This window comes from Octopus sinensis, linkage group LG3, assembly GCF_006345805.1.
Source record: "Octopus sinensis linkage group LG3, ASM634580v1, whole genome shotgun sequence".
NCBI classification, from domain to species: domain Eukaryota; kingdom Metazoa; phylum Mollusca; class Cephalopoda; order Octopoda; family Octopodidae; genus Octopus; species Octopus sinensis.
In genome coordinates, this window is record NC_042999.1 from 125,505,379 (window position 1) to 125,527,326 (window position 21,948).

The window sequence follows — 21,948 nt, forward strand, 5'->3', positions numbered from 1 at the left end:
ACAAAACTGCATTCAAGGCCCATACCTCACTATCATGCAGTTCTAACACAAGCATCATATAATCTGCTCTTTCAGAACAACCATCTCCCCTGCTAATTATGTCTCCTAGGAAACAGAAACTGTTGACTACTTCTAGTGAGTCATCTGAGCATTTAAGAAAATCTATTTCTGGTATACTCCAAGTCAATGACTGCTAGAAATAATGGTTTACTCTTAGCCAAGTATCTCGCCTGCTGTTGCCTCACTAGGAATATTGCATCCCTTACAAATAAGACAGTGTTTTGTTGGCATTTATAATGTACCTGTAATTTAAAAAAAAAAGTATTTTGTAAAAGCTTTTAAAATTGATGTTTGGGACAAGAGATAAAGTTGGAACCTGTAGCATTTGAACTCAGTGAAAAATGAAAGTAAATATAACTATTGTTCTGTCAACTCACCTTCTTTAACCTAATAATTTATTTAATAACAACAAAAACAATCTTTTGAGTTGGTATCAGTTTATTATTCAATGAGAAGGCTGAGAAATAAATTAGTCTGAAAATCCACCTGTGTGCAGCAGTAAACCAACAGTTTGATACATCACTCTTGACAGCTATCACAGAGAATGCAATGGTATTAGTTATAACACGCAATAATGCCAACAACAGCAGCAGCACTAAATTGTTGGATTTTTGTTTCAAAGCACCAGTTCAAGGACATGGCTGGACTAGTTAAAGGAGTGGGGAGAGGGAATAAAAAAAAATCAGCTCCTATTTAGGAGTATTTTAGGACCAAGTTTAAAACCTGCCAGTGAGTTAATGTCAAAGCCTGTATCCATAATAGGGTGGGGTAAAGCCACAATAAGCGTGAAATACATAAATAAAAAGCTCAATATTCCATGCTTTGTACAAGTCCTTCCCAGTTTAAAGAAAAAAATAATAATAACTTAACACAGACATATAAAAAGCATCCACGACTTGTTTCAGAAAAGAAAATGATTAGTCATAATGATAAACCAGTGAAATACTTTGCTTCCTGTGGCTCTAAGCTCTGAACATAGTATTACAGAGTGAGGTAGGCTAGTTGTTTTATAAATCCACAGTTTAATTTCAGTAATGTCTTCCAAAATTTAAGCAACTTTACAAAATATAAACAAACTACATTGAAGAGACATTATTGTATAAGGAATATTGGCATTTTAATCTATATTGATTTTTTTTAAACAAGAATATTTCATCTGATAGTTTCTTTATAAAAGAAACTAGTGTTCTGATTGTCTTCAGATGAATATTAAAAGACTCAAATATGTTTAAAACAAAATATAATTTGAAAAGAAAACAATTAACAGCCAAAAGTTATCTAATATTGTTCAATTTGATATTTAAGCTAGTATTATGGTCATGTTGATTTCAGTATTAAATTTTCCAAGTGTTTTAAAGCTCAACAGTCTTTCTTTACTATTATAATCTTAAATTCTACTTACAAAAATCAAGGTTAAAATAGCAAGAAAGTTAACTCAAAATCAATTATGAACTAAAATGACTTGTGTCTCTATGTAAGAGAATTCTTATTAAGAGATTATTCTGAAAAGGATCTGTTGTCACAGATGAGTTTGAAAAGTTTCTGTGACTTTTATCAAGTTAGTTAATCTAAGAAAATACTCAAACTACTTGAAGGCAATTCTTCAATGTAATAACTTGATAGATCTCAATCATATTACAAAAAACTTTAAAAAAAAGAAAAAAAAAAGAAACAAATAGTTAATAATAATCAGTAGGAAAAACATATTAATTGGTAATCTTAAACACTTGAAAAACATGAAAACTAATTTTTCTGTGCAACCATAACATTAAAATCATACATTTCAAAAGTAATATAAACAATGATTTTCATATTATATAAAAGATCTTACAACATCAATTCAGCATGAAAAATTCAGTGAAACAGTGCAAAAAGAAATGTAATGCAAAAAAATGAAGAGAGCCATGAAAGTTTTAATAGCTTTGGGCCAGGCTCCACAAATTTAATAAGTTATATAGAAATATGTTAGTCTTTTCACACCAGTTTAGAACTATATATAAGCCAATGATTCAATTAAGTCAGCTACTACATTATCCAAAGTACAAAACTATAGTTTAATGGTAGCAATTTTAATTTTTAAAATACTAAAGACTAACTTCTAAGCATAAAAAAGGGTTCACTATATTAATCAGGTTACTGATTAAAGATGGGGAAGGGAGCTATTTTTTTTTCCTATTCACATTTTTAAACATGGAATAAAATATAGAAATAGTATACTGCTACTGAAAAAAAAAATGTGTGAAAGATAAAGGAAGAACTGTAGCAACTCTCCATTTGTTATGCAAATAATGTTTGCCTTCGCTTAGTAATAATTAAGGTAATGAATATGGAAGACTAGAAAAGCTGCTTCTGTCAGAATGGGTGATATAAACAGAGTAAAAATTTGCACATCTCCACTAGTTGCATGACATTTATACAGAAAATGACTAAAATGATAAAAAAAACAAAGAGAATGTTGTCATCAGTAAGAGTTGTTGGTGTTGGTACTTAGTCATGCTATTCATCTGAACAGCTACAATACAGAATGGAACCAGATTTATACTTCCCAAACAAACACAGCTCTTTGTCAACTGATTGTCACAAAGTGAAATGCACAAGATGATATTGTCCTGAATAAAAGTCACCGGTCTTTAAAAAGGTTGTAATTTCAGATTTTTAAAGTTCTTTTGTTTCAAATGCAATTAATTTTTCTTTTAGTTAACATTAAATGTATATTTATGAAATTGCATTTTCTGCTTAGAAATGAGATATGCAAAAATGACTAAAAAGTTGTACTTGTTTTCAACACAAACAATCAATACAATTCCTTTGCTAAAACAATGACAATCGACTATTTTACTAAAGATTATTAGACAGTATACTGAGTGGAACAGAACAGAATGTGGAGTTGTAAAGAAACATGAATAAAATATGCCATATATTTTTTGGGGGAAAAGTGATAATTTTATATTTCTAGAAAAAGTGTCAAATACTTGTTAAGATAAATCATAATGCTATTTTCAACATCCAGCCACACCATAGTACTGAATACTTTTGATTCACATGCAACTATAAACTATTTATATTCCAACAAGAGCAAATACTGCTGCAACATAATATTTTCTTTTTGCATAAAAAGATCTAAGATAAAATTTCTGCTGCCTACAATCAATTACATGCAAGACAATTTGACCATTGTTTATGAAACAGAGTAGATACCAACATATCATACAGCACCTTCAAGAGAGTCACTGTTTTAAGGCAACTAGATAAACAGGAACCAAATGGTTATACAAAGAAATTTGTAGCTAACTGTTTATGTGTTAACTTTGCACATAAAAAATTTCTAATTTTGTATAGAAACAAATTTTCTGAAGAATAAGAAAAATTTTAAGCAATATCAAAATACCGTGAACAATAAGCACAGAAAATATTAAAACAACAAAATAGATAAGTGAGAAAAAAAAATTACACAAGCTACAATTAAATCTGGCAATTACCATAGCATCATAGCAAAAATAGATATAAAGAAAGAAATATTTTGTTTAACTGACTGTAAAGGAATCAGAAAAATTCCAAGTACTAATCTACAAAACAGTAATCCAACATTTATTTTTGAAAATATCACAACTTAAAAAAAAAAAAGTCAAACTGGTATCTACATAATTATGTAATTCAAAATTCATAAAGATTTCCCATCATTTTATTTTCAGACCAGAGACAAACTAGCTGTTGATATAAGTAGTAAAAACATTTGAAGGAAGGCCAAAAAGCTACAATGTATTTATCCTAGCAGATGCAAAAATAAATATTAAAACCTTTAAAGAAATTGATGAAGTTAATGTAAAAGATTATGTAGTTTGACAATATTTAGTTTAAATACAAATATAATTGTTTTGGTCTCACTTTAAGAATTGATAAGTATTATGTTGGTATATATAAAAAAACAAAAAAAACAGCAGTTTGATGAAAATGTCTTAAAATAAAAAAAAACCCAGAGATTTAATATCAGAAATTTGATTAAAGAAAGGCTACAAGAACTGAAAGAATGGACAAAATATGTGACTAAAACGTGATAATAATAGAGAATTCAACTAGAAACCACAAACTTAATTAGCAATGGGTAGAAGAAGCTTAATAAATTAAAATTAAATATTAACTCATTCTGTTTACAACTAGATATACCACCAATGCCAAGAAACTGATATGTTATGATATGCAATTAACAAGGAAATCATCTAAGATTAAATATGGAGATATTTATATCAACAAAACTTGTTTCCAACAAAAATGCAAAACCTTCAAACAAAGAATCTAACAAGTGAAACAGGACTACTAATTGACTATTAATGCTCTCATTCTCCCGGTTGAGATGAAAACAGCAGTGTTCAGAACTGAAGATATTCAAGTGAATAGTTTTAAAACCAGTTTTGTGAAAGGTAATTCAGAACTCGACACAAAATCTGAGATTAGTTAGCTGTACATAGTAATATCATCTAATACAGAGTATTTAAAATGCTATAATACTATTCCAGAAGTTTTTTTAAATGTAGTTACATAATTTTAAGAATAACTAAAAAAATAAATACACCAAGTATACAAATTTGAAAAGTTTGCCATATGCTGCTGCTAATAATAATAATGAGAGTAAACAATAAAAAATTAAAAAATACTTATTTCAAATAACATGTGGATCTTGATATAAATAATCCATAAAACTAAAAAACTGAAGGATGGTCATAGATAAAGAATAATAGTTGGAATGAAAGAAAATATAAACATTATTTGGTTCAGCCAGCACATAATGTTGGAAAATAAATTAGCAAGGTATATTCCAACATTATTAAATGGATTATCAAGAATCTAATAGCTACAAAAATACATTTTATGAAAAATATAAACTTGCTTACAAACACATTTTAAAATTACCCAAATTGCACTATTGAAGATTTATTTACAATGCATTCAACTGGGTACCAAATGTTTAAGTTGCATGCTAGTAGTAAAAGATGAGATATGCAAAAAAAAACTTAATGCAATGTAATGTTTGTGTTAAAATGTGAATTTACTAAAAAAATAATAAAAATGAAAACTAAATGACTAAACTGTAATTACCAGTTTGCTGCAATTTTCCTTTTTAAACAATGAATAGATTAAATAAGTCAAGGCAAGAGAGAGAAACATTTGAAAATGGTTTGGAAAGGACACACTATTCAGAAACATACTGATAGCAGTATTTTATTGATAGCTTGTTATGGACTGATTTAAGGCTCTTTATTATAAAGTGTAATGAAAGAGATGAATTGTTGTTCAGTTTAAACAAGACTGCCTGTTATAAAATATGAAAGTAGCAGAGGGAGACAAATTTAAATTATCTTTTTAAAATTATTTGAACTTGATCATTGCCTTTTTTTTTTTTTAGTTAGAATAATGATAAAAATAGCAAACTGTTCTTGAAATAAAAAAAGCTAAACTAATAGCATTTTTTTCATGAAATTTTGATTTTCATATAACTTAAATTTTCAAAAGTTAAATCATTTTCTTCTTTAGAGAGCTATCTATTAATAAAAATGAACTGTATAAAAGAGGGTACGACTCACAACCAACTGAATTCAGAAAGGCTGTTAAATTCATATTTTAAAAGGATGTTGTAAAATGGTGATGAAATCTTCTAGAGATTTCCTTTGTGACAAGATATCTGTGGTTACAGATGAAGTTACCACAATTTATTAGATAATTTAGAGCTTAACAGACCTCCAAAACATTAGAGGAAGAATTTGTCATTAATTTTAAAAGTTGCTCAATTTTTATATATGTGTAATAAGAGTGATATTCCAGCTGTCAGGATACCTTTTTTATAAGAACACAAAGCAATAAATATTTATAATTCGACAAGCATTAACAAAAAAATAATCTGCAACAGAGTGATATAAATATAAAAGCAGAATACTTAATAGTGCTAAGTTTTACAATATTTAAAAAAATATTAACTGGTAATAATAATGATTTATAACAAAAGCAAAATATTTTAAACTAATCTAATATTTTCCAAGATAAAATAAGTGCTACATACATACAGGATATTTCTTTCAATGAACATAAATAATTAAGCAACAAAAATTTACCGTAAAATAATGAAATATAATAATACTAAAAAATAAAGATAACAGCAAAACTAAAGGGCCAATTCAAAAATTGGGTAAAGCTTAACAAATGTTAATAAAAATTGTAGGTATTTCTAAAAGCTGGATAAAATGATTAGAGTAGAATTTCTACACATTTATGTAAGATATTTTTATCATTAACCTAGCATTCATAGAAATAGATAAAATATCTTATTAAGAAATACTATCATATTACATCCGTAAGATATTTTAAAAGTCAAAATTTTCTACATAGAAAAATTTACAAGCAAAAGACAATGTTAGTGCATTCTTCTGGCTTAAATAAATACATAATTAGGAAATGGTGTTTTTGTTTTTCTTTTCTGTAATAAATAATTTAAGAAATTATAGCATATTATATTGATATACATAATATGTTAATGCAAAGATATCCTGATAACTACATTATTATAGAAAAAGTTTTAAAGTCCAGAAAGTTTATCACAACGAGATTAATTCATAGTAAAATTAAATGAAATTCTGAAAGAAAAATCAAATCTTTAAAATTATTCTATAATAAACAGCTCATTAGTTTCTAATACTAAATTTAGATATAATAATTCTACATAGACAATGTTGTATTGGCCTTATTTTACGGAATTTTATCTCCCACTAATAGATTAGAAATTGAATTTTCTCTCTCTAAATAAGACAATTACTTATGCACTAACTAAATCAAAAATTAAATTTAAAAACCTTGTCTAAAAAAAGAGAAGATATTAATCAAATATATTATACTTCTTTTATTGCAAAGAAAAACTGTTCAAGAAAATCTAAAGAGAACATTATTTTTAATTTAGAGAAAAGGTACTTTGTCAGATTAATTATTTTAAAGAAAACTAGTAATTTTAACAAGACCAGTAATTTTAAACTAGTAATCTCTAATACACAATTTCAAAAATAACTTACTACTAAGCTTGAAAATAGTACTACTAAGCACTATTTCACAGTGGGTGTTTAATTACGTAGCTCCAGTAGTTTTATTTTAGAAAACAAATTAATTTTTTATAATTCCTCTAGTCAGCCAAATAGACAAACAGCATTCTACTATATATATATATATATATATATAATATATATATATATATATATATATATATATATATATATATATGAAAAAGAGCTAAGATGAAGATATAAATATGGATATAAGGTGAACTTTCTCTTATGGAGTTATATACACAATGTATATGTTGAAATTTGTGAGTCTAGAATTATAAAATGCTTTAACTTTAATGAAAAAAAATGTAGAACTGTGGTTCATTTATATGTGTATTTACCATAGAAAATGTTTTCATTCTACATTATTCTTTTAATGAATGGATTTATTATGGCCAGGTCCCAACCCGGGCCAAATGAATATGGATTTTTGTTTTCTTTGAAAGTGATTAAATCTCTTACAAATATTCTAAATTGTAATAGAGTTATACATAAAATGCTGAAAAAGTTGGTCATGGTACCTGAATCAAGTCTACAATTTTAATAGACAAGAAGAAGAAAAAAAAAATCAAGAGAAGCTATAGAATATGCAAATTATATAATGAATAACATTTCTGAAATTTTAGATGACCAAAATAAATTAGAATTTAAAAGAAAAAAAGAAATTATGCATACAAATTTGTTTTTAAAAATTGTAATATTTTTGTAACTATGGAAGTTTTCATCAGAATACTGAAAATAACCAAAAGCCAACTAAAGCCTCTGAGTAGGTTATGACAGTATGAAAAGGCATATAAAATGTATTGTTGAAAAGCTCTCAATTTCAAACAGATGACTCGACTATGTCGAAAAAACAAACACACATAATATTTTATTAGCTTGCTATCATCACATAGACCTGACTGAATTTCCAAAGAGCTATGACATCGGGTTGGTGGTATTGTGACATTTATAGCAAGCTTTACAATTGTTTTAATTTTGAAGCCAAATTGTAAATTGTCTTATTTTACTTCATTAGAGATTCTTTTGCTCACATTTAAATATACAAATCACAAATATATTCAAATATCCACTTTATGGCCTATGGTGGGAATGAAAGCTAGAGGTGATAAATACTAAAATAAGCTTTGTGCTCAACTTGGCAGTAACATGAAAAATATAAAGAAAACTAATTCTTTGAAAGTGTTTTGAATAAATTACAAGGTATTTTTAATGAGTGATTTCATTTTAGCATTGTCCACAACTTTGTTTTTCTGGAGTAAATCTTAAGAGTGATAAACAGGAAGAAAGTTGTAGTTTTCTTAGAAAAATAGGAGTCTTTTTAATGAATTTGACTATAGAATATGACTGAAAATAAAAGATGAAATAAACATCACTAAGATGTGCAGTGCCTAAACCCCAAATTTTTAAATACAATTATGATTTTCTAGTTATATCAAAAATAAGCAAAAAATTGCATATAACTGTATGCAAATATAGTTGATTATAATATTTAAAGTTCAAAATAAATATATTTTCCAATTCAACTTCAATGAATAAGCAACACAATGCATTAAATAACATGCTTCAAATGCTTACAGCATGCCTACCTTATAGGTCAAAAGAGTTAGTGAGGGAGGGAACAAATTAAAATATATCAGTATTATGACTAGAAAATCATAACAAAATGTGGGGTTAACTGGAACTCAAGTTTAATACAATTGCAGGTTATTCAATATTTAAACAGCCCAATGTCAGTAGAGAATATAAGTTTAAATAACATGATACAATCACAATTGTTTCAAATTTTAGTGAATCTGAATGTCAGAAACTATTAATTACAACAATCAAACAAAGCAATAGCTCTGAGATATAGATAAAGAGAAACTGATCAAATAAAATTTATCAATAGAATACATCAGTTTCTAATAAATATTTTTTTTAAAAAGCATTTTAAATAGCAGATACACAAATTTGGTCCTTCTCATAATATTAACAATTTCATTTTGGAAAAAAAATCAAAAAAAAAAGAAAGAAAGAAAGAAAAATCCCAAAACAGGTTTAATCAAAGCATTTGCACCTAGAGGTTATCCTAAGCTATAGACTTACTAAAATTCAAGAGTGAAATACCAGAACACAATACAATTCAAATGCAAAAGAACCCATATCATATTCAAAGAAATGGAGAGAAAAAATAAAAGGCTAAATGAAATCTATTTTTCTCTCAGCTTAATCTGTCTCTGCAACAAAGCTGCTACATTAAAGAATTTTCTGGTAGCCCAACTATAACTGAAATAACATTAACAATCCAACCAAAAATTCCCTATTCCCTTTATATACAAACAGCAACTAAAGACAGATTTCTGCTTCACTATCTAACATCAGCTTAATGCAGAGAGTAATAAATAAACAAATCCAGTTGTACGGATATTATAGACTTCTAAGTTATCCTATAGCAAAGTTTCCACTTGCATAGATCATATTGGTGTTAATTGTCTTTTACACAACTAAATGTAATGATTAACTAATACAAAACATTGCTTGAAACACTTAACCTTATAAAATTTAAGAAAAAAAAAATGTTTAAATGTTTGAAATCTAATTTCAGTTAAGTAATTCAAAATTTAACAATACAGAAGGGAAAATATCAGAACAAAACAAAACTCAAAGAATTTACAAATAGGTAAGCCATTTCCATATATTTTTAATATATAAGCTTGAACATTAGTTTACAAGCCATATTTTTACATTTGAATCAGCTATTGTCCTATTGTTTCATTGAGTATCAGATCAAAATTCCATTCAATCTTTTACTGTTTCTTTAATTTTTGACAAAATGTAAAATTTTAAAGAAAAAAAAACAACCTTTAGAATGAGCCCATCTAATAGGAAGCAATGTCATAAGAACAAGAGATATATTTGACAGTTAAAGAAATTTTAAATGTAAATAGTATTTTTTTTTTAAATGTAATGCTCACAAAATCATCAAAATGTCAACTCTATAGCTATGATGTCTTAGAAATACTTGTTTTTTGATAAAGTGGTAAAACTTTATTATAAACACATTTAATGAGAGAGACATGATAATTATGATAGAAATAGTAATAAAAATTAAATCAAATAAATCAAATTTTTAGAGATTCTTAAATAGCTTTTCCTAACTAAATGTAAAGAAATTTCCTAAAAGTGTTAGGCAGCTTCAAACAATTAAATACATCTATTAGCATTAAAAAATTAAATAAAATTGAAGTGAAAGTATAATACCAAAGAAGAATGTAAAACAGGAAATGGAATATTTGATATCTAGGTAGAGTTGTTAAATAGATAATACACTAAATACGGTAAGACATTTCAAACAATTTTGAAAGCAAATGCAACTAGAATATGACATATTCAATAAATAAAAACTTTAAATTACATTTTAAAAAAATGTAAAGAAATATTTTACAATGTTTTTTAAATTTTAAGCAAGAGTTAATAAAATAACAACAGATCTGTATTCAATAATTTTTGAAAGTATTAAAAGTTGCCTTATGATAAATATCTCAGCTAGATACTACCATAGATTTCAAATGTTTTGTTTTAAGACTGTAAATCTATATCAGTCAGATAAAAATTGTCATCCATTAAGCCAGTGTTATTACAAATTGGAATGTCAATTAAACTCCAGTAGAGAATAGAGAACACTGAACATTTGTGAATGAATTTAAATGTAAAAAAAGTGTGCATTTGATATTTCAGTGTCTTTGATGCATTTTTTTTTAAATATAACAGTGCACATGTCTGTTTGAATTGTTTGAATACAATCTCTAACACATGTTATAGAAGAAAAATAAACATATAAGGATACACAATAATATGTGTAAATTATACTTTGATAGTGAATAAGATTTTCAGGCTTCATCATGTTCTTTTCCACTTACAAAATATACTCTTAATATTAAAACAATTACTTTCCATTAAAAAAAAAATATATAAAGGATATGAATGTTAGAGTTTTCAGAAAAATATGCTGTGCTGAAAAAAAGAGCAAGGGTGGGGAATCAGGAATTGCCACAATTTTTATAAATAATAGAGAAAAAAAACCATCAAGGGAAAGTACACATCTCTAAATAGATGCCTTAAGAATTTTTAGACAGGGAAAAAAATTTGATGTCTATTATAATCATATCAATAATAATAATCATATTATTATGATTATTACAGACAGTAAATACTTAAAACCTAAATTAACAGAAGAAATAATAGGCTTCCATTCAGTAAGTTTTAGGACCCTTATTTCTCAAAAGAATTTTTGTGCTAGCTTATAATAATTAACTCCCGCATAATCCAGAATGTTTAAAAGAAAAATTCAAAGTTGATTTTCATGAGAATGTATTGAATAAGTTGTCAGAAACAAATTAAATAAAACCAATATAAAATCAATATTTAAAACACTGTCATGGTGTTCACAGATTTGATAATTTATCAAAACAATATCACAGTAAAAATAAATGACTAGTAAAAAAAAAAATTCTGAATACATTTTCATTTGAATCAATTTCAACTCTGAAATCTAGGTTTGAAGTTTGTTGTATATTTGATATTTTAGGCAGATTCTAAAATTAAAGAAAAATTTAAATAAGTTTAAATCATGTAATTGATATTTTAAAACCAAAATTTTGAAAAAAGATTAATATTCAAAATTTTAAAAACATGTTTTTTTAAATGTGTTTATTTATTGTTGTTATTTAGAAATGTGTCAATTCCCAAGACCTGAAGCAAATAAGCCCTTTGAGTGAGCAGCTATTCCCTTTAAGAGGCATTTGGTACTGGATTTGTGGTAAGAGAAACAGATTTATGAAGACCCGACATGGAGTTGGATGGAACTCTAATACTGTTACTGAAAGCATTTTTCAGTTGCAGCATTTGTAAATTTACAGCTGTTTTATTGACTATATTGTTCATCTTTCTATCACCAGCAGAACTAAAGTCATTGGAGAAGTATTGTGGTTGCTCAATTATTCCATTTTTAGAAATTATTGAGTTGTTTCCAGCAATCTGGAGAGCACACCAACAGGTTGTTCGAGCCTTTCTAGTAAGTAGAGTTAGCTCACGAATGCTAGCAGCAAGTGCAAGAATATCTAAAAATAAGAATTAGAAAAAGAGAGACATTTATTTATTGGTAAGTCCCAAAAATATAAACATTATGAACACAATTTTTAAAACTATGAAGAAGTTAACAAGAACTTAGGTCTGATCAAGAATAAGGAACAAGAAGTTTTGTGGGGCTTTTTTTTTTTTAGAGATGAGTAATAGTAATTAACTATTTGAGTGACATGTTAGCTGAAAATCAAGCATTCATGTCAAGAAGATACATTTTTTTAGCATCTTCAGAGATAGACATGTCTTGTGTATTGAAACAGATAATTTCTATAATGAACTTACATTCAATTGGTGAGAAAATTATTATTGATTTTGAGTAGAGTATTTAGATTGAAGTTATGATCATTGATCCATTTTTTAATGATTATAATCACTGGTAGATCTATCTACTATGCTACTGCATTATAAATAAAATTATTTTACTTAGCTTCTATTTCATTGGTCAGCATTAGGGTGTTATAAATAGAAACACTCCAACACCAATAAGCAAGTGTTCAATGTAAATGTGAAAAAGCTTAAAATATGGTTTCGAAATTAAACTGAAACACTATATAAAAATTATCTTCAATTAAATAGAGTTAAATAAATAAGAGCACAAGTCAAAAATGATTGATTACAATTCTAAATCATTGGCTTAAGAGAGTGACTCATTGAATTTCAGCTCACTCTAACATATTGATCAAAAACTAAATGGTAAATAAAATTGTAATGATGGTCAGCTAAGTATATAGGCCCTGGTCAGCAAAGAGTGAGCAGACCTATGACCAAAAGGTATTACTATCATGAATGTTCCATCTTTTTCGCAAAATGTATATCTAGGACTAAATTATTTTAAAAACAATATAGTGTAATTTTGAGAGTGATTTGGCTGTTATTACTAGCAAGTAGTGTGACTGTTGACCTGTGCCAATGCTTTTTAACTGATGTCTATCTTAAGATTTCTCTTAAAAGAGTGACTCTTAAATTATAATAAAAGCCATTGATCTAAGAGAGTAATCACACTGAAAACCTTTATACTACTGAGTAAAGACAATGTTAAAAAATGTCCATTGTATAAGTTAGTATTAGAATTATAAATTTTATATACATTTGTTTTACATGAAATAGAAAGAGAGAAAAGAATACCACAGCACAAAACAAATTGTTATGGTACTAATATATAAAAAAAAAACATTTCCACTCTTGATACAAGTAAATGGACATCATATACCTCAGATTGCAACAGAAAGCAAATATTGATCTAAGTTGAGAAAATGTCTCTTAAAAAAATCCACAGAATTAAAAATAGATTATGTAAACAACTTAGATTGATTGACTGATATAGATATTTAACTTTCTTCTATGATAATTTCAAAAATATTTCAACTATTCCATATTTTCTTTGTAAATCACAACTTATTTCTATTTGACTAATTTGATTCTGTTGCGTAGTATGAGTTAGATACCGAAATAGTCTATTAGTTACTTTTCTTTAAAAAAACCTTCAAGTTGTTCACATTTTCACTCATTCATTTTATACCTGTTGTTCTATGTTAGCATTGGATAGATGGGGAATATTTATGGCCAGATGCTCTTCTTGTCACAACCTTTTCCTGTTTTATAAGTAAAGGAGATTTTATTCCACTGCTTTGGAAGCACAGAGCTGCAGAATAATGTCTACTAGGAATACAAATACATTTTATTTTGCTCAATCTCATGAGGAAAATGTAAATGAACTTTCATGCATAAAAACACAACCCCTAAACATGGATTTCTATGCCATTTCTGCCCATCAATTTCACTAAAGGCATTAATTGACCAGAAACAACAATAGAAGACACACATGGTGCTGCTTTGTGAAACTGAACATAAAACCACATGGTTGTGACGTGGGCTTTTTAATCACACAACTGTGCCTGCACCTATATCTTACTATTAACTATAATAAAGATTTAACAATGAATTTGAAAGAAAGAATTTTCAGTTGTGAGATACTATTACAATATTTTAGGAAAGGTATTTGCATTATCCAGTACACCAGCAATTAGAACCTTATTGCTTATAAATATATGCCATATAATATTTTGAAAAGCACATTCACCATTGTTATTTTCATTGTCCACTTTCCAACTTACTAGCATGGAGCAGACGGATATCCTCAGTGATTTTTCTTCATTCATTTTTATCCTTTAAATCCATGAGTGGATGGTTATAACTAGTTGCTTTTCTTCATCTATTATCCTTTAAATCTACATCTCCCACATATACATTATATAGCCAATGGGTTATGTTTTACATATTCGTGTTTATCATTGAAAATCTATATATTGTACAATATTATTCACTATCTCCAGCAAATCACCACTGGACTCCATTATCTTTTGCCTTGAACTTCTCTTACTATCACAAGCACACAGAAACATGAAATGCATGCCTGAAATTCCACACACTGCTTAGACTCATAGTTGATTCACTATGAGCATATCTGAAATCCCACACATTGAATCTACATAATAAATTACAGTTTACTATCCATTATTCTTAGTGAATATGAACAATTTGTTTTTAAATATATAAACATATAAATATTTTGAATAAATTTAGTCAAATTTCCAGTGTTTATAAAAGGTATTTTTGAATTTAGTCAATATTTTAAAATCTTTTAGGTAATTCAACATACACTTACCATTGTCATCTTGATGTCTCGGCATTCCACTCTTGTATCTATTAGCAGCATTTATTATTTCCTCACTACGACAAGCTTGTACTTTACGTATTCCTTCATACCATTTTTCCAAAGTTAAATGAATGTTAAGGTGAAGTAACGTATTTTTTAGTTTTTCCATTTTATCAATTAATGTTTTTACCTGAAATAAATTAGATTGGAAATTTCACAATAAGCATTCCTTTTGGTTTAAATATTTAATTTAGAAATATTCTCTTCTAATAGAATACATTGTATTGTATGAAATACTAATAACTTTAAAACTAAAGCAAATCAAATCATACAAGTAATTTTTTAAAATGGCAAAACTAAACATTTTCAAGCGTAAACAATAAAATATCTTCAGTAAAACTTACTCGTGCCTGTTCTTTAAATGAATCTACAACCAGTTTATCCACACGTGATGGATTAGATGGCAGTGCCGGAATAGCAATGTTGTTAGTGCTAGACACTTTCTTCCCTGGATTTTGACGAGCAAGTTCTGCTTCAGTCTATAAATATGAGAAATAAGTGAGAAAAACAACAAATAAGAAAGGAATCAGCTAGGTACACTAAAAATAATTATTTTTCATTAGTTCTAATTTGTTATATACTTGATACATGAATAACCGATTTAAGAATGTTTTAGTATTTACATTCATCTAATCAGAACTAAGTGATTACACTTTTAATAATTTAATGATTAAAAATACATTACATAATCACCAAAATTAACACAAATGAGTTTGCAAGCAACAACAGAAAGTATCACCCATTAACTTAAAATCTATTTAATATTTGTTTTAAAGTAATTAGAAAACAGCAATGATTCTAAAGATTAGTAAAAAATGATGAAAAATAATTCCTGACCTTTTTGCGCTCTCTTTCTATTGCCTTGAACTGGTCATAGCATTCCTCTAATCGTAAATGTAACTCATTAGAAGGACCACTTCTTCTACAAGGTAATGTTTTAAGAGAGAAATAACAAATATTCAATAAGAAAAAAAAAATCAGAAATAATAACAGAAAAAGTGTGTGTGTTGTGGAGGAATTATAAGATAAGTTGTAGTTATCTAAATTATAAAAGTAAATTCAGTAACATTTGAAGATTAACTTTTTCTGCCTTACAATAATATTTTTACTTTAGCAGAAGGCCACAAAGTTATTGAGAATAAAGAAGTTTAGTGAATTGAATTAGTTCCAATACATATTTATTACTAATTTTATTGAACCCAGAGGATTTGAACTATGACTGTAGAGGAATGGAACTGACTATAGAAAGTTATTAAGCTCTTCATTCTATTGTTTCTGCCAGTCCCCATACTTGAGTTAGTATAATAATATTTTTTAACACAAAAACCAGACCAGAAATTTAGAGGGATCAGTCAATTATAATGACACTCAGTGCTTGACAGATATTTAGTTTATCAATCTTGAAAGGACTAAAGGCAATGATGATGATTATTATAAGGAACTGAAAATGCAACAAGCAATCTCTCCAGTAACTTAAAGTTAATAGAGAAACTGTCCTAAAATATTTCCATGCTCCAGAATAGTTCAGGTGATGAACTTGCTACAGTCTTCTTTCTTCCTTATTTTTAACACATTGGATTAAGTAAAATAATATACTGGGTTAATTCAATTCAATAATCCAGTACCAATGTAAAAAGAAAAATACTATATTAAAAATGTCAGATTCAAGATATATGTTACTTCTGTATCATCTTAATTTTATATTTACTGGGTATTCTGCTTTCAAATAAATTAGCCTAATTTGAGTAGAAGTGGACCATTATCTTAACCCATCAATAATTTTTTTTTCATTTTGCTTGATAATGAAATTATTTACTATTTGAGAAATTAATTTCGAAATCATCATGTCAGTCTATATAAAAAATGGGCTGAGAATGATAGGTGGCTAATAATGAAGATTAAAATCCTTGAATTTAATGCAATTAATTTAATACAAGAGAGAAGCAATTAGGTTCTTAGCAATACTCTTTAAGAAAGTTAAGATCATAAAACTAATTACTAAAAGTTTCTATGTAGGTAAAAAAATATCTTTACAAGCATTAATTTAGACAACAGTATAATTTGTATACTTCACATTTTGACAAAAGTCTTAAAACTTAGAACTGAGCTATGCCTTTATCAGCTTTCACCAAGCTTATTTACATTTCTTTCCAGTTTCTTACTAAAAAAAATTGTCTTAACTTACCTGTTGTGTCGATAGCCTGAATAAAGAGGATGAAATCCATATAAATAAGAAGGCATGTCGTAAATTAGATCATTTGGACCAAAAAATGGAGGGAAATAGCTGAAATTTTCAAGTGGATAAACCTCATGGCCAAAGTTGCGTGGTGTTGGTACCATTTGGTTTGTAGGTAGTGGAGGGGAGTATTTGAGAAATGATGGTTGCCCAATATGGTTATTGATAATACCCATATCATGCATATAAAAATCATCAGGGTATTGTTGTAAATTATCTGGCCCAAGATCATTTTCTTCAGTTGGAGAGATTCCTCTTTGACGATAAAAGTCAGTAGATGATAAAGATGTTGGGCTATTAAATCTTTCCTGATTAAACTGATGGTGATCCATAGGCACAAAATCAGCTGCACATGGTGTAATATTTTCATGTCCGCCAGTATTTTTGGAGAAAGAAATATTTGACCCAATGTTGGTTACGTTTCCATTACAGTGATCTAACAGTTTAGTTTGTAGAAGATGTTGCTTGTTGAGTGTAGCAGCAATCATTGCAATATTATTTTTATGAGGGTATGAGTTTCGCCTTGGAATCTGATGTAAATTTTCAACATTATTAAAGCCACCATCAATAACATTAGGCAGAGAAGAATTTGACATGTTATGACTACAAAATTTAGGCGGAATTCGACCATAAGAGATCTGATTGGGGATGGAAGAAATTTGCTGTTGCACAGGAATAGGAGGGGGTTGACATACAGAATTGTTTCTTTTGTGGAAACTAACATTTTGAGGCTTTGAATCACAATTGAAAGGTTCTCTTTCATGGCCAGAATTGATCTGAGTAGAAGGCATATGGAATGTCAAATTGTTTTTATTGTTGAACGGATAAGTTTTCTCATTAACATTTACTGCAGAATCTTGCAAAGGTAAAACATGGCCATTAGATATAGGATAGGTTTTGTTGACTGAAGAATCTACTCCAGGCGACTGTGGTGATTGAATGTTGCTGAAATCTCCCTGGAAATGAATGAGTGGACTCATTGGAGGCATATCTATTTGTGTGTTATCACACTGTGAAGACTTGTTTTTAGAAAAATTAGAATTTGAGATGTTATGGACAATCTCAGAATCTGGAACCAAGTTATTGTTGTTCTGATTGTTGAAGTTTCCAAGAGATCTGGGAGTTGAAAAGCAAGGGTAAGTCAAAGAAGAAGCAATAGAAACAGAAGTATCAGTGAATAAAGGATCTTCAAAGCTAAAAGTATCCTTGGCACTGAGGTAGGCATCTGATGATTTTGACTCTTGAAATAGAGATGAAGAATTAAATTTCTCATCCCAATGAGGTGACGTATTATGTTCAACATTCCCATAATCTGATTCAGTACTGGACCTTATTTGGTTGTTACAAGACCAGACACTTCCAAGTGACAAACCAGGAGAGCTGAAAAAAAATTAAATTCACATAAGAATTGAATTTTGAACAGTGTACATACTAAAAAAAAATTTTTAATCAATAAAGCTCTTAAGTTGGTTCAATTGAACAAATGAACATTTTACCAAGCATATGAATAAAATAAATAAAATTTATAGTTAACTACAAAGCAGAAAAGTTGGATTGGAAAGCTGAAGATAACAGGTGTAATTTGAAGGAGAGTTGGATGCTGTTTCTAGCAGGTAAAAAAATATAGCAGCTCCTTTGTTGGTTTATGTTCCTTGTAACTTTAAAAGAGAATAATGGTGACCAAGGTAGTTGATTTCTTAGGCCAAGATATAAAATCAAATTCATTTGGCTTTGCCAGGATGGATTGAAGGATAAATTAGATCTTATAAGCTGAATAGGAACAATTATTCCTAAAAATCCTGTTCATAAATGTAGACCAAAGTACAATGGGGCCAATATACATTAAGAAAAAAAAGAAAAGGAATGATTATGAGATGCTAGCAAAATTCAAGTGCAGAGATGAATGGAAAAAAAACTCATCCATATGGTGTATATATTGAGTAATAATCCTTAAAGTCAAAACAGAGATAGAGATTGTTCAAGTGAACGTACACAGTTCTTTAGAAGTTTTTTTTTTTTTTTAGCAAACATGCACAGTTTCAGCTACAAACTTTCCAATATTGTTCATATTACAAAAAGCCATTTGGATGGACATATACTTAAATTTGGGGAATAAATGAAAAAAACAAAGACTTTGTTTTGTCTCATCTATATGGACAGAATGAAGAGAAAATAGATCACATCCAGTGTATGACATCATAAGCTTCTTTTCTTTTCTTGTTGAGATAACAAATATTTCCCTTAAATGAATTGATTCAAAATTCAATTCTCATGTGAAATTTATTTTTTTATGACCTTAGTTATGCTCTGACTCTAAATTCATGCTTGCAATATGTTTTACAAAATCATCATCATTATTTAATGTCCATTTGTATTCTAAACATTGCTGCAGGTGAGATTCAACCCTGCTTCCCTTAAACCAAATAAATGAAAATTCATGCTTGTTCTGACATTTAAATAAATCATATGAAGACAGCTGGAGATCATGAGCCTTCCAATATCTTGGAAGATCAGATAAGTGCTTGTTATATCTGTAGTTAAAAAAAACGAAGCTATGTGTAGTGTAAAGCATTAGTTAAGTCTGGTAAGTCCTTAATACGATGTAGATCAGAAATAACAATAGAAGCAACGTCATGAGAACATACATACCTACACATCCACACATGTACCTATTGAATTCCCTTACTAACAATTGTCATATAGCTGTCTCTTTCTTTAATCTTCCATTCTATCACTCTCTTTCACCTACTGGGAACAAGACAACCCCCTGATACTGATGAACAAATGAACAGAGACATTGTAGGGTGGAGTGGACTCTTTAAGCCAGCTAGGCAAAATACAACCTTTCTAGTTATGGTGCCATGTTAAAATGTACACAATACACTCTCAGGTGGCTAGCAAACAGCAACAATATAAATAGAGAGGACACTTCAGTAATATCAAGAATAAGGTAAACTCTAGTGTAGGTGTCACAACAAAATGCATCCAGTATACTCTGTAAAGTGGTTGATGAATGAACAGGAGACAGACTTCTTTGTCTGAGTATGTACTGGTGCCATGATAAAATACAGTGTACTCTGTTCAGTGGTTGACAATAGAATGAGCATCTAGCCATAGAAAGCAAGCCAAAAACAGGATATAAATGCAAGATGTAGCTGGGTGAACAAAAAACTGAATTGATTTGTGAAGAGCCAGCCAACCCATACCAGCATGGAAAAGCAGGTGTAACTTGAGGATATTAATGGAATTTTTAATGTTATCTTTTGATCAGCAGTGTTATTGAAACCTTTCAAAACAATCTTAGACTCTCTGAAGATTATATATATTTATTAAGCATAAGATGGAGCACAACATTCTGAATACAGTTTATTAAAACTTGAACTATTTATGCCAAAAATAGAGTCTAGTCTAATTATAAAATAAATAATTGACTGCATATCTTGAATATATAAATTTTACATATGAATTCAAATACAATAATTGTAAAATTAAGGCACTCTACAAATGGTTATATGGTCATGGGATCAAATTATGTAAGCCCACATAACTAATTTGTTTGGTCCCAGTCCTGCTTCAAATTTAAGCGATCAGCTGTAGGAAAAATACCAAATTATAAAAATATTTGCTTCAATATATAAGCAAATACTAAAATTAGTAAAACAAAATATTCCATGCATAATGCAAGGGATAGTAACATAAAATAAAATACATTTTAATGTGCAATATAAAAATATTTTTAAAATTATGAAGTGTTTTTTTTTAATGTAATTAAAAACTTTCCTAATATATTATGGTTAACACAGACAATATAAAAATAGGATTACATACCCATCAAAAGAAAACACCCCTGATGTGGACTGTGAGTGAGTATCTTCACAGTCACCATTGTCATTAAGCAGAGGATGATCATCATCCACTATCTTGGAAACTAAATCATCAAGGGCAGTTGAACATCGTTCAGTTGAGCAACTACTAAGGCCAAATTTATCAATAAATTTTTCTTGCTCCCATGGATCTTGATTGAACAGCATAAACTGATTGGAATTAGCAAGAGGATCATTTGATCTATCACAACTCCATTGCTCATTTATATCTGTGTTGATTTGATAATTGTTATTTTCCAGCCATTCATCACCAGAAAATGGCATCTGTAAGGACTCAGATAAATTTGGTGTTGCCTGAAAATAAAAAATAGTTAAAGTTGAACAACATATCAGAACTTAAATGTAAGAAAATTTAATTATTTTTATAAACTGACATATTCACTTACATGATCAATATATAAATTAAACTAGTCAATACATTTTCAAAGTGGATTGTATTCAAGATTGCTCATTCTAGTTTTTGAAATAAACTTATTTCTAACATTAGCCATTTTTAAAAATCATTATATGTTACATTACTTTAAACTGTTTTCCTGGCAGGGGCAGCGGGTGGATCTTAAAGTGCCTCATGGCAAAAATCAGTCCCCTATGCAGATACACACTAAACTCCACACAGTCCTCATCCATGCATAACCTCAATAGCTTTAGTTAGACATTTTTATCTTCCAGAATAAAAAATTTAAGATATATCTTGAAAAGGAAATCTTTGATCCAGTTTCATTTCATATGTTGTCTAAATTTAACAAATGATCTTATGAGAGTTATCTCTCTTACTCTTTTCTTTTCTTTTTTTGTTTTGTTTTTGTACACCCCACTGGAGGGAACTTTTGTATTGATGGCTTGTGT

At 28.4% G+C, this 21,948-nt stretch overlaps 1 protein-coding gene across 2 annotated transcripts in view; it reads right to left on the minus strand.

Annotated features, from left to right (window-relative positions):
* Positions 1-480: 480 nt before the first annotated feature.
* LOC115209924 (probable serine/threonine-protein kinase DDB_G0282963) overlaps positions 481-21,948 on the minus strand; it is a 48,923-nt gene continuing 27,455 nt past the window's right edge. For both annotated transcript variants that reach the window (XM_029778528.2, XM_036501267.1), the window contains 6 exons: positions 21,047-21,396; positions 17,168-18,598; positions 15,820-15,904; positions 15,327-15,461; positions 14,932-15,112; positions 481-12,244 (listed from right to left, as the gene is read on the minus strand). In XM_029778528.2, coding sequence (XP_029634388.1) covers positions 11,916-12,244; positions 14,932-15,112; positions 15,327-15,461; positions 15,820-15,904; positions 17,168-18,598; positions 21,047-21,396 — 2,511 coding nt within the window. In that variant the 3' untranslated portion in view covers positions 481-11,915. The remainder of the gene's footprint in view (positions 12,245-14,931; positions 15,113-15,326; positions 15,462-15,819; positions 15,905-17,167; positions 18,599-21,046; positions 21,397-21,948) is intronic.